The following is a 15,011-nucleotide window of genomic DNA, read 5'->3' as shown; positions in this document are numbered from 1 at the left end:
CAGCCAAATATGGCTAAATTAAAAGAATATATATATCAGTAGTGTTATATTAGGTTTCAAAACTAATAAACAGCTCACTCAGATCTGAAAAAGTGGGAGCACGTGTTCTGAGTGTTAATTAACAATTCTTACACCAGCCTAAAATGAAATGCCTTATTTTAGCTGACATTATTAGGTTCACTGTTAACTAGCTAAACCAGTTAAAGGCAATGCAAGCTTGAATAACAGATCAATGCAGAGCACACAGCTATGGTGTAGCCTATGCCACAGCTTCTGTATTTACATGTTATGCGACTGCTCAAATATAAAGCTTTGGTGGAGTAAAAATATGAAATGTAATAGGTGTATGAGGTATGCTCACAATGCTAGCACTATAAAATGTATTCTGTCTGCTACTATTTTCTGTTTTCAAAGCTCTGCAAATTCATGAATAGACTGAGTTTATTGGTTGTACATAGCCTACCGCCTATTCTTAGGTATATTTGTATTGCAATCATTTCAGTTATAGTGACTTTTGCTCAACATTTATTTATCCCCTAACTTCGATATTCAGATGTCATTGTTTGAAGGAGCGACATAGAAACCCCATCACCAACTCGGTGTAACTACAGAGAGACAGAAACCATTGCACCGCATGAATGCTCATAGCACAGGTCTCTTAGATTTTGAATTGATTTAACAAAGAATGATAAATAAGTTTTAGAGATGAAATTACGAATGCACAGAGGGAGTGAGCAACACAGACATAGATTTTCTTTTCCTTCTTAATATGCAGATGTGGACTAAGTTATACAGTGATACAAAATAAAGTGTCACACCAGTAACAGTGCATAATAGGAGGACCAAGAACTGTTTAAATGCCATGTTAACCAACAGCATTTTTATAAGTTAATCCCAGTTGTCTCTCATGAAAATGTATAAAAATATTTACTGTACAATGGTAAGTGCCGTCAACATGACTTCAGAGCATCAGTCCACTGAGCAGAACGTATGTAACATCCTTTCTTTGAGAATGTGCCTGGCCACCATACAGGATCATCACTTGGCTCCTAAGAACTTAAGGAAAGAAAAGTTACAGAGCCGGGCTTTTCATCATGCACTGGCACACAGAGAAGATGCATTTGTGAGATGATGACAGCATATTTAGCTAACGAGATAGTGAACACATACAGCATAGTTAGCTAGATGCTAAATTGCTATGTGCTATTGTCAAATAAAGTATGAATTGTCTGCATGACTAGTCTATGGTTTATGTGGCAACCAAAAAAAAGTAATGTACAGAATAGAAAGTCAAACAATCAGATGGTTTATGTTCAAAGTTAAGTGTCCACATTGTTTGAAGTCTTTTTCCATTGTTTTCAGCAGTTTTCTGAAATGACACAGACTCTAAGATAGAGCTGCTAACTTTTATAATATATTTGTTCAAAAGAACAATTGTGGTATTAATATTTTCATCCCACTTTCCAAAAAAAATAAAAGAAGCAAATAATCATTGTTCTCAATATGTCAAATGATGCCCTCAAGAGTACTCATTACTCTATTCAGGCTGTTCCAAAAAGAAAATCTGATAGGCTATAAAATCCATGCAGTGAAACAAGCAGAGACAAACGATCACAAGTTACTTTCCCATGCCAGCTTCAAGTGTCTTTATGATGAATGGCATGGCATCAAATCTGAACAAACAATATATATAAGTCAGTTTAATGACACTTGAGTTTATAGTTAAGCATTTCAATGAGCCAAAATTGCTTTTTAGGTGCAAAAGACAGAGAGAGAGAGCCTGTGGAGGAGGTTGGAGAGGGGGTGGCTGTTAGTTCATGAGCTGGTGGCCCATCTGGTTTGAGTTACTGAAACCCCCCTCCTCAATTAGACTCAGCATGATGTCAATAAAACGTCAGACTGGAGAAGCCATCACTTAAATTGGGCCTGTCAAGTATTGTTCTCTCTGCGGCATTCCAGCAGGGCCGATCAGTCTACACTAAAATGATTTGTAGTTTGATTAAGGTTACCACAATGTGCCATTTCTGATTTGATTTGGCTGCTTGCCTCAAAAGCGTTGCCACAGACGTTTTACTGTTTCTGGGGTTAGTGTATACAGAGAAAATGCATGGATGTAGGAAAATGGCCTCAATGCTCAAAATTATTTTTGAGCAAGAGGCAATTATTTTTCTTACTGTAATTTTCCCCATCTCTAGTTCTTAACTATGACACTATTTTCTCAACTTTGGTAGCCGTGTAGCTTTCAGATTTATGTATGGATATTAAACTGCATACCATAGGGAGTTTTGGAGAAATAGCAGTGACGTTTATGCTTCTCCTCACTTATTGCAGGGCAAATTTATTAGGAGTTCCCTGGTTTTTGTGACGGGAGTTTCCCAACAAGACTGTTTCTTCTCCCCTACAAAATATGGATCATCCTGCAGTGCCTATGTGCTGATGTTCAGGATTATTGTTGTCATTTTAGATCCCTGAATGGTTAGACCAACTGTAGGTTTCCAGAGAGTCAATCCAGGGCCTGAAAAACACTGATCCATGGAAAGGTCACACATTCCCAACCACTCCCACAGGGAAAACAGGAGAGTCCACACCTTCCCAGGAACGCAGAGGCCTGCTACCCTGAGATCTGACAGCAATTACCACATGAATTTCAGGATATTATAATGCTAAGCACTTCATTTCCAAACCTCATTCAGTGTTGAACCCATCTGGAGATCATCAGCTGAGGACATGCGGGCAGTTTGATACTGTAGTTTAACATAAAACTTATGCACTTAAGTATTTAGCCCTCAGCTAAATCACATGTGCTTAAAATTCCACATGTAGTGGTATGCAAGCTCAAAGGTCAGTAAACGACAGAATATAGGCAGCCTATCTCTGTTGCTGAACACCACATCTTCTATCATGCTGCATCTCACATTTCAAAATGACTGAGGAACAAATAGATCTAACCAAAAAGATTTGGTTGCGTTGCAAAAATGTGACAGCGTGAGGCATTGGATGCAAGAGGATCAGCAAACTGTCAGTTGCCTCTGTGTCAATGCCACAGTTCTCTCAGAGAGTAACGGATGCTGGTTATTTCCAAGTTTTTCTGTACAGCGATGACATGATGCAGGCTCATACACTAAAAATTATCGGTTCATAACATACTCTGCCCTGTGAGGGACTGGCGACCTGTCCAAGGTGTACCCTGCCTCTCGCCCAATGACAGCTGGGATAGGCTCCAGCCCCGCCGCTACGCTAAATTGGATTAAGCGGGTATAGAAAATGGATGGATGGATAACATACTCTGTATGAGTCACTATATGAATGACAAACTTTGGCACCAGCTTAATTCTTGTACCATCAGGGATGCTTGGTCATTTTGACACAGCAAGCTTAACTTTTACTTTTAAATCGGCACAATCGGCTTTCTGTGATGTCTTGAATTGTTCTTTTTGATAACTGTACAATGTTAATCTTTAAAACAAAAAAACACAACTGATGTTGGGTTAAATGTCCTTAATCAGACCCTTTTGGTAGTTTTTTTACAGCTCTTTTTTTTAGTACTTGTAAAGTCCACTCAAATTTGTTGGTTCCCTGGCACATACTAGACATTTAAACATGGTAGATATATTTCAGATAGAGTTTGGGTCAGGTATAGGACGGCTATTACTGAAGTTCAATGGCATCTACTCCACAACCAGAGCTACAGCAGTCCTCCTTACACAGTCACAATCCTGCTCCCAGGCTATGACATATATGGAAGTAAGAACAATAGATGATGAAAGGCACGTTACTTATTATAACCATGTAACTGTGTGGAGTGTGTTAGACAGTAGCTCAGTGACTCAAACATAGATGTGCGAACACTTGAGGTATAAGGTGTCGTAAGAAGAACAAAATCAACACAAATCGAAAAGCATGCAAACAGCAGTGGAGAAGAGCCATAAAAGAAAGACTGTAGAGCTGACAGAATTGAGCGTCTCACCTTTACTCTGAGGTGAGGCATTCAGCCCCGTACTGTTGATCTTGATCTTTGCCTGATCTGACTAGAAAACATTCCTTCATAAGGTTTCCAACTTGTCCATGTGGTTGGCCACAAACTTACGTTAAGCTTGCAGGTATTTTGGAGGAGGGATTTCTTTCTTGGAATCAATCAATTTGCTTACTTGACTATAGATGGTGACATTGGTGTTGTGGCAGCTTCTACTTCATGTGACTTGGTGGTCCCAGGCCCTAGTTAACAGATTCACAGAATGTTGTACAATGATTCTTTTTAATTTAATCTTTTTAATCTTTTTAATTTAACTGAAAATTGAAGATACCATAACACAAAGCGGAAATGTCCATCCTGAACTGTATACGGTATATGACTTTTCAAGCGGTAGATAAAATAACAATCATGGACATTTTCTGTGTAAATTCAACAAGCATTGCGCTGAATTAAGGCTACAATAGTCTTGATACTAATCTATTAACTGATATACGACAATGGGCAACAAATCTGTCAAACATTACAGCCTATGATATGTAGCTGGTGCTGATTTTAGGTCTCAGACAGAGACAAGAAGCAGTCCAAGTTCTCTGTATGTCAACAAGGTGAGCTCATGGTAAGTCCCTGATTCTCCCATGTTAGAGAGACAGAGAAACACACTCTCTCCAGCTCTGGCAACCCATCCAGGGCCTTTTCTTTTTAGAGGCTTCTAATCCTGGTGGGTCTGTGGCCTGACGTCACAAGGCCTCTTCCACACCCCTCTGTCTGCTGATGTGCTGTACCCACACTCTCATTTCCTCCGCAGCTCACGAACACCAATCACTGCTCCAGTCCCTCTGGCTTCTGACGTCTGAGCATCTGATTAAAACAAACTGCCTCATCTGGCCAGCGGAGGGGGTTAAACTTTGGAGAAGGGAGGCGCTGCATGAATGTGTGTGCTGGTGGGAGTATGAAGCAGCCTACCAAGCTCCCCCATTCGCTTTTCCCAACTTCCCCTGTTGTATGTCTCTTATTTGGCTGTCTGGGCTACATCATGTGACCAGGAAGCGTGGCTCTCCTCCATTTCCCCTCCTGACAGAAAGGAAATATTCTAACAGAGGGGGGCGGCGCTGGGCCCTGTTACGTCGCCAGTTAAAAATAACTGGCATATTTAAGGCTGCTGAGGAATCCCAGGGCAGGCAAAGGCTGGACAGCTTGCCGCCCGGCAGGAGCTCTCTCTTCCTGCTCAGTCTGATTCTCGCTAGGCTTCTTACGTTTTCTGCTTCTTTCTGTACACCAAACCTGTAACATGACCACCACTACTCCACACCTCAACCACATTTTTCTATGCCAAAGGAAGCACACTACTGAATTAAACGATGTGATGAAACTCAGTGTTGCCTCGCCGCGACTTTGTGCAGCTTCAGAGGCTTGGCTGGGATAGTCCAAACAAGAAGCCCCACTGACTCAAACCTCATCCATATACATACGATCACACGGCTGAACTGTCAACCAGCCCATGGGTTGGCATTGTAGGCAAACAAATGCGGAAGAATGAGCTAATTTCTGCCGCTGCAATGATTTTTACGAGACTTTCCTTGCTGGTGCACATCTGGACCACAGAAACAGGTGCTTTATACTGTGACCCTGTGTGTCATACCGGATCAAAACTTTTGATCTAAGAAGGTTTTAAACAGTAAACAATATTGAATGTAAACAAAAAAAGTCTCATTAGAGACTGCAATTTAAAATGTTATTTTGATATGAAATATCTGTTGAGTTTCAAAATATAACTTAACAGAAAATCATTAATGTTTTGAGCTGAAGCCATTGTTCAAATTACTCTTAAGTCGACTGACTAAATATTATTGGGCTATTTTAATGATTTAAATAATGTTTCTGTCAAATGTGATCAATTTCTGCTTGTCTCCCCACAAATGTGCACATATCTTTTGGTTTCCGAGTTTAATGTTGACTGAAAAGGCAATTTGATGTCACCTTTGGTTCCCGGTGATTCTATGAGTTTGACATGCCCAGACTTGCTTTACAAGTACTAAGTCATTGGAATAAGTTTAATGGTGGACAGAAGGTGAGCGTTTTATTTGGAAATAATTTTTGGACGTTACTTTCTTGGGTACAGTTAAACGTGAAGTCTTCTAATTAATTCAGGGACTCTTAACCAAAAACACAGCTGTTCAAGTGACAGAGGAAATAATTCAAGTAGACCTACAGTCAGGGCACTGTTTCCAGAGCTCTTCAAAGGTAAATAATCAAAAAGCCATCTGAGCCTCATTCTCTTTTGGCTTCTTGCCGGGTGACAAAACATACAGAAACTTCTACATACATGTATAATTGTTTTAAAGCTAATGTGAGGTTGGAGGGGGGAAGTGCAGCATGGAGAATCAACAAAGTTTGACTCAGCTTTCAAGAATTAAGGAAAGAATGAAAGCTATTTTTTAATTACTGTATGGCATCTGGAAGAGAGCATAGAAAACCTCAATATCTTGAGTTATGATCCGCTGATACTCACATTCACTTGGGTGTTTTCCAGGAGGAGGAACTTGACTGAGGGACAGCGATGGAAACAATAAGTGAAAATTTAAAACACTAAGTTCAGTTCATTTCTTGCTATTCACACTGTTCTAACACGTCTCAGACCTGCGTAACTCTACTATGGTTGTTTCAGCTAAAACTTTGAGCACAGCCAAGAACAACACCTGAGCTGCAGAGTTACTGTGACGATGGTACCTTTTCAGGTGTGCGTCATGACAGGCACACTTTATTCATGCGGATAAGCACTCAAAACAAGATCCTCAGGGCACTTGTTGAAATGCATAAGAGGAAAATATTACACACCTAACACTGAGTTAGTTATCATCGCCTATCCTTGGTGATACAATAACATTACCTTCGTCTCAGCACTTCCGATCCTTATGTCACTACAACCTTTAGCATAATCACAGAAACTGTTTTGCTGTTGAAATGATTCATTGAGGGAAGAGTTCTGCTCTTTCCTATTTTCAACACTGCATTCAGTTCACACTGTAAGTGTTGCATTAACATCTTCCATATAAGCACTTGGTGTGAGTTACTAAATCCTCATGACTTCATTGTATCAAGAAACGAACGCAGCACACAGTGGTGTCATCTTCCCTGCCTTTATCTGTTTTCTCTACCCTTCCACTACCTGCCATTATAGTAATGCACAGCATCCTCAGTTGTCAAAGTCAGGCCTTTGTTTTCAGGATCACTTTCGAAACCATTATCTCCCATTATAAAGAATATGGCTATAATGACACAGCTTTCATTGTCTTCTTGCCTGCTATAGGAAGCAAGGCTTCAAGAACAGGAGACACAGTGCAACCACGGCCAGTTTAAAGACATTACATCTCACCTCACATTTGAATAAATATGTTTAAGACGTGTGTTTTGTTTAAATTCATATTAGGTCAGACAGTTAATATATCAAACAATGAGCATGAGTTGCCCAACAGGATACACTCTTTTGACTAGTTCTTGCTCCATTGCAGTCTAGATTTTTCCCACAGGTTTTGTTTGCCAACTAAAGCTCTATGCATTCATGCAATTTCAACCTCTGCTTGAAGATACCAGCAGACAGTTAATGTGTCCTGTTGAAATGACGGCATGTTTGTTGACATGCCTAACAGACGAGATCCTGATGCAGCAGGATCAGCCGCGAGCCCTTTGTTTGCTCTCGCAATGAACTCTTGAGTCAATGTGTCTAATTATATTGAATAGCAGGGGGTTTGTGTTCGCTCCCAAGCCGTGAGCAAACACTGCGAGTACTCGATTCAGACGCACCACTGAGCATGTTAATGCTCCCAGGTGAGGTAGGACTTTTTTGTAATCGACAACTTTCATATTACTGTACATATTATTCAAGTTTTTGTGTAAAGTGTGTGATTGCACCTCAGATGAGTGGTCTCCTCCAGAATGACAATACTCCCCTACATAGGACAGCATTGAAATGATGTGAATCATTATGGTTCTTACAGTCACCAGACCTCAAGTTCAACTTCTATGGGAGATTTTGGACTGACATGACAGACAGCTCTTTCCAGTGTCATCATCAAAACACCAAATGAGGAACTATCTTTTGGAAAAATGGCGCTCTATCCCTGTAGTTGAGTTCCAGAGACATGCAGAATCAATGCCAAGATAAACTGTTATAGGGGCACGGAGTGGTCCAAGACCTTCCTACGGTACTTTCAAGATGGTTTGAGATTTTAAACTGTTTTGGTTCCATATCACAACTTTCAGATTAGTCTAAAGAAAACGTCCAAAAGGGGAAAAAATCTATGACTGTTTGATCGCATTTTTTTCCTACTGAATATACTTAATATACATATTTATAGCCCTGTGATGGACTGGCAGCCTGTCCAGGGTGTACCCCGCCTCTCGCCTGATGACCGCTGGGATAGGCTCCAGCCCCCCCACGACCCGACCGACGGATTAAGCGGGTATAGAAAATGGATGGATGGATACATATTTATATATGCCAATCAGTGCACATTTTTTTTAGATACTGCTTCATTTACATGTGTAAAGATAACATTTTGGAAATAATTTACAACCAAAAGAAAAATAAATAATTGTCTTAATATCTAGATAATTTTAAGGAAAGTTTCAAAATTATGTTTTTTTAATTTTGCTTTTTATTTACCCACTCTAAGCCCAAAATCTGTACCTCAGTAGCCATTATATACATCAGATTTTAACTGAGGTTTACAGAGGGCGTTGTCCAAGATGTAATCCATAGTCTGATTTATATTGCCTTATTTTCATATATACATAACAAAAATATTCTTTTGAGGGTATTTCAGAATTATGGCATCATTAAAAGAGACACCCATAATCGTTTCAGTTTATGTCTTTGACTCCAAAGAATGAATCTGGATCTCACATTTTTTTCTCTAGGAATCTGGACATCTTGATCTAAATAATACCTCAATTACTTATTGAACCATAGCATTTCAGAAAAGTAAAAAAATAAATAAAAAGCATGATAACAATAGTACTGGTTCTTCACAGTAGCAGCTATGACACTGTTACCCATTCATGGCCAGCCACTTCACACTTTTAATCGAAGCAATGCACAGGGGAAGTTTAATGGCGATGATATAAGTCATTAAGTTAATAATAGGTTAACAATAATAGAGATGTTAAGTTAAAATTTAGAAGCTATTTTGTTTTGTCTCACCTTCATTTGTCACTTGTCTGTATGTATAATTTTTAAATATAACACGAATTATTGTACAAAAATGGAATATATCAGTATATGTGTTGTAATTGCATAAAATCGTAGCATCATCATAATGATGATTTAATTTAATTTGTTAAAATCCACTGATGTAGCCCAATAAAGCTACTAAGTAGCCTACCTGACATACTTTGCATTATTGCCAAAGAACCTGGTAAAATAGGTGCTTTTGGGCCTCTGGGTTACATTCACGCCCACAGGTGGCCCCACAGAAATAATAACCGGTAATCCCGTGTCAGTGTGTGTGTGGCGACTGAAAAGATGCGCTTATTAAACCACATTTTACATAAATAAGCGCAGCAAGGATTGGTACTGTTGCTATGAATATAAACAAACCTCTTTCAGCCTCCCTCTCTCTTTCTCCCTCCTTTTACTCCCCCTCCCTCCTCCTCCTTCTCCTCCTCCTCCTGCCGCTAATGTTTTCCTGAACTGGTTGCCGGGCAACGAAGGCGTTTCCCTGTGATTTAAGGATACCTCTCACGCGGTTTCCTCACTCAGTTCAGACTGCCGCCGGTCCCTGCTCGGCAACAGGCGGGAGGGATTCCCCTGTTCGTCGTCTCTCTGTCTTCCCTTTTAAAACAGTTTTAGCGTTGAAAAGCAATCAGTCTGGCTGCTTTAACCGGCGCGCCCATCAACTGCGGCATGTCCACGAGCCAAAGTGTAGCGCGCGTCGCGGAGCACAAACTTTAAACCGTGGGATTTATTTAACCAAAAACTAGTGCAGCCAATTGGAAGAAAAGCCGAAGGACTCCACATACAGTTTCTATCTAATGAGGTGAAACTTCTACTAACAACGTCTGACTGATTAACATTTCTTTTTTGGAATATAAGAGACTGCGCTCGCTCCTCCAGGACGACTCCGCAAGGATTTACGATGTTTTCTGTGTAATTTCAGGCAGCCTCCAAATGACGTCGAGATGGCTTTAGGTGGAACGCTTTTGCCATCCATATCCACGTTCGCCAGCAGCCCCACTGACAAGAGTAGATCTAAAGGAACTGCCGATCTAGTGAGTACCGTGTTGCCACTTGTTTGTTGCGTGCCAAATAGCCATGGGCTTAAAAAAAAAATCCGTTAGGGGAAGTATGTAGTCTATTTAGAGAGGGCTTGTTTTCCATTGTAGCTCCCATGTTATTACTACAGTCAAGGCTTGACACCACGCTCTGCTGGGGCGTGCACCAGTTTACACGGGCTTCTCCAGTAGGTTTTCAGAGAGCATGGAGACAAACACACACATGTCACACATTACTCCACAGACAGACAGAGAATACTGATGCCAAATGTGAATTTTTTTTATTTTTTATTATTTTTAGGTAGTTAGTTATAGTTTTTTTTTATTTATTTATTTTTTCAATCAAATTATCAAATTCTGCAAAGTGATTTCAAGAATCCCTTAATGGCTCTCTGAGCTATTTTATTTTCACGAAAGACCAGTTTTGCTTACCTCAGTCGCCATTAGTGTATTCCAATTAATTTAGTGGCTAAAACAAATACATTTTGGACAGTGCTGGTTCCAACAATGGTTTTTACTCTGTAGGAAGCTGTGTAGCTGAGCTGTCAGAACTATCACACTCCATTTACCAATCCAGACTCTTCTCTCCTTGAATTAATTTGTAACTCACACTTGTGTCTGTCGTCCTCTTCTATTAAAAACAAGCACCAATTTTAAGGTAGGAGAGAAGAACAGGCCCATGTGTGATTTTCTTGGCTGTGTTTTATAAACAGAAACATGACACAAACAAGCTGATTATTCCAATGCAGTCATTAATGTCTCTGTAACTTTCCTCTAGAAATGGAAGGAGGAGTTGTTCCTTCTTAAGAGATCCATCGTGCCAGCAGGAAGCAGCTGCCCTGACCCAGACCACCTCACTGCCACCAGCATAACAAGCACCAGCATGTCCAAGAAAGAAACAGAGCTAGACTTGGACTTAGACTACGACTTTATTTTGTCCAACTCCATTCTACAGCAACAGCAGCAGCAGCAGCAACAACAGCAGGAGGACGCCATGGCATGTAGCTCTGCTCATGCCCTGTCTCCTTCTCCTAGTTCCTTCTCCTCATCTTACCAACTTCCCTCCCCTCAAGACTCTGCCAATGATCTGCTCTATACCATCCCAGACATTAGTGATGTTTCGCCCTCTGGAGGCTTTGTGGCTGAACTCATGAGACCAGAGTTGGACCCTGCATACCTCCACGCCACCAGCCTCCACGGCAAGTTTGTCGTCAAGACAACAATGGATATGGGAGAGTACAGCCAAGGCATCAATGTAAGCAAGGCCTGTGTTAATGCAGTGTCGGACTCAGCTCCTTCACGTGCCTCGCCGTCCTTTACATGCCACAGGATAAAGCAGGAGAACCCCAGTAACTGCACCATCTCACAGCCCATGGACCTGCACCTCGCAGGGGTCAATTCGCAGGGCCGAGGAGGCCAGCCTCATCAGCGCCCCAGCCACTTGGATCTACATGGGTTCTCAAGTGGAGGGCGGTCAGTGACAGGCGGCAGGTTATCCTCATCCTCTTCCCTCTCCCCAGACAATCCTCTCTGCCGGGAGCACCAGCTTGGTCATGCCCTCTCTCAGATCCCGCTACCTCCGCAGGGATACCACCATGGCTCCTCACAGGGCTACCCCTCATACCCTCAGACGTCGTCCATGCAGTACCCAGGTCATTCTCGCATTATTCAAAGCTATTTTATAGATTTTCTTGTTATTTCTACATGCTCTTTATTATAATTTTGTCCATAAGTCAAAGAAAACAGATGTGCGGTCAGTGTTCAGTCTTTTCAAATTCAACTATAAAGTTTTAGCTGTTCCACTTCTATGAAACCAGTAATCCTTGAAAAAAAGATATCCTTTAAAATAACCCAAATTTATATAATACATGACCACACGCATACATTATTTATGTTCCATAAGATCATCTTTCATTAGGGGAAACATACAACTTCACCTATGTAATGTTCTTATGAGTCTGCAGACTTTTGCACTAGTTTTGGTTATAACAGCTATGTTTAAAACCAGGTATTTCTATTATTATAAATGTTTACCAAGCCATTACATTGTAGACGACAATAGATGAATAAAGAGTACGTTTTTCTTCGACTTTTATCTGAACCAAGTGCTCTTTTAAGTTAACTTCCAAACTACACTTTGATCCATATTCTCTATTGACATGGCAGTATGTTAAAGTAGATGATGTTGATCTTATTACTCCGCAGAGGCCCTCCTGATCTCTGGCGGGGACTGCTTGCCGGAGGAGCCAAAGCCTAAACGTGGGAGACGTTCCTGGCCGAGGAAGAGAGTCGCGACACACACGTGTGACTACGTTGGGTGTGGGAAAACATACACAAAGAGCTCCCATCTGAAAGCACATCACCGCACACACACAGGTATGCAAATTACTGTGTTCTTTGCTGTATTTTTCCTAATTGTTTCTGGTGACTTTTACCTAACTAGCCTGTAGATCATAGCTCAATTCATTCTCATTAACCCTAGTTATTTAGCTGCCTAGAGCTATTCAGCTTTATGTTTTCATTGTTTAATAATCAAAAGAGCCACATCACATTAAGCACAACACATGCTGAAGTATTGAGCCATGAATAGAGGTTAGATGGGTGGGGGATGGGAGTTGTTTGTCAGGTGCAGTGAAACAGGTTGATACTTATCCCTACCCAAATACAAACCCCAGGCTGATAGCTTTGGCTTTACACACGAGCTGCAAGACAGGATGGACCTCTTTTCTCTTGGAGGTTGGGAAGCCTGGGCCATTTTAACCTCAGGGCCGGTGCTAACTGCTCTGTGTGTATTGTGTTTTCATCAAAGGGGAGAAGCCTTACCACTGCGACTGGGAGGGCTGCGGCTGGAAGTTTGCACGTTCGGATGAGCTCACTCGCCACTACAGGAAACACACGGGTCATCGGCCATTTCAGTGTCAGAAATGTGACCGGGCCTTTTCTAGATCAGACCACCTCGCTCTCCACATGAAAAGACACTTATGAGACTTGGTTGAAGGACCAGACAAGATGACAAAAGTTGAAGGCTCCAGGAAAATATCTCTATATGAACACACATATCTATAGATATATGGATATCTATAGATATATATATACACTTTTAAAACCATAACTTGCCTTCAAGTCAGCGTCAAGCAACAAGATAAGCTGTGGGGTTCATGGCTAAAAGAGCATTACTCCTTTGAGAGCCTTCTCTTGCACATTGTGCAGGTGACTCAATGAGACCTCTCGGCCAGGGTTGTAAACTTTTATGAAAGGGACCAAACTGGAATTTGTCTTATTTAACCGACAAAACTTGGAGGACCAGGTGCCAACAGCTTTTAACTGGAAATGTCAGGGAAACCAGGAGCAACAGACAAAACATCTCCAGAGGCCTTCTACCAGCAACATGCCATCACAGCCTCTGTTTAACTACATACTGTTCCAAATACTGTATTAACAAATACATCTATATTTATAGTCATATTTCACCTGCAATGCCACAGATTTCAGGTACAATGTTAATTTATACAGAACGGTGCTCAGTTACTCTAAAGAAGGTTTATCATTGTTGAAAGGTACCAAAGATTAAGGAAAACCGATAAAAAGGGTGAATTGAAAACGTGCCATAGAGTTGTTCTTGTGTTTCTTGGAAACCTCTTCCACAATCTGACTTCAGGTGAACACTTCACTTTTTAAATGGTGATGGCAATCTTCAATGCACTGCAGCTGCAAAGTGCAATTATTTATATGAGACATTCATATTTTTGTATTGAATGAGTAACTCTGAACAAAGATTTTTTTGTTTATAGCCAAAATATGTAATATAATCTCAAAATTTTGTAGATTTGTAAATAAAAATGCTTTGTTATTGTTTTGTATTTTACAGTATGATAAAGAAATAAAATGTATTTGAGATAAGAAAACCAAGACGACCCCATACTCTCCTGTCATAGTCCCATTATTGTCGTTGAAAACGAAGCCAAAAAAAACAAACATGTTAATTACATTAGCTGTATAATAAACGCCATATATGTGAAGCAAAGTTTCCTTCTCATCAGTTACAGTGGTCGAAGACTTCTCTCATAGTGTAATGAAGGAGCATGTTTAAATGGCAGCAGTTGCTCACAGTCACCTCACACACAATATCCTCCCTGATAATCGTGGAACCGCCGCAGGCGAACAAACACAATGTTGCCGTTAAAAGATTCTCAAAAGAAAACTGTCTCACAATGTCCAGTTTCCGCGGGTTTCTCTTTCCACCTGTCAGGGGAAAGAAAGGGCAGGATAACAAAGTTACCGGCTGATATTCAAGGGTGACACCAGATCTGACTGCCACTCTGAGCTGGAGCTCTCAAGTGGACAATATGAATAAAAAAACACCAAGATCCTGCAGTGAGATAGTGCTTCGATGGGTTCTGCCAAAAGGTTATAAACAGTATTTATTATTTTGTTTAGTGCCGAGATTCTTAATGTGTTAATGGCTTATGTACATGTCACAGTGCTGTAAAAATATTTTTGATTATTAAATACGGCACAGTCAGCAACATTAACTATCTATTTTACCGACTGTTTAAGCTTGAGCTGCTGAAAGGACACTAAACATGTAGCATAGCTAATAAGACCTAAATGCAAACTTTTGCAAACCTATTTTCAACTTAAACTGTCAGAAAACAACACCTCAAAAGTCTGTAGGGAGAAAGCTTTGAACATTTGCCAGCATCCTGTTTCAGATAAGTTGGATCAGGGTCAACAAAGATCAGGAAAGGTTGTGAAACACTAAAGGAAA

At 40.6% G+C, this 15,011-nt stretch overlaps 1 protein-coding gene across 1 annotated transcript; it reads left to right on the top strand.

The window, feature by feature from the left end:
* The first annotated feature begins 9,731 nt into the window (after positions 1-9,731).
* Positions 9,732-14,096, top strand: klf4 (Kruppel like factor 4). The gene is made up of 5 exons (XM_075456478.1): positions 9,732-10,008; positions 10,129-10,240; positions 11,022-11,895; positions 12,449-12,619; positions 13,053-14,096. Exons 1-5 carry the CDS (start codon positions 10,004-10,006, stop codon positions 13,226-13,228), a joined length of 1,338 nt encoding a protein of 445 aa, XP_075312593.1. The 5' UTR covers positions 9,732-10,003; the 3' UTR covers positions 13,229-14,096.
* Positions 14,097-15,011: the final 915 nt, after the last annotated feature.

Source organism: Odontesthes bonariensis, chromosome 22 (genome assembly GCF_027942865.1).
Source record: "Odontesthes bonariensis isolate fOdoBon6 chromosome 22, fOdoBon6.hap1, whole genome shotgun sequence".
Taxonomy (NCBI): domain Eukaryota; kingdom Metazoa; phylum Chordata; class Actinopteri; order Atheriniformes; family Atherinopsidae; genus Odontesthes; species Odontesthes bonariensis.
Note: the sequence above shows the minus strand (reverse complement) of the source record. Positions and strands in the feature narration are given on the sequence as shown.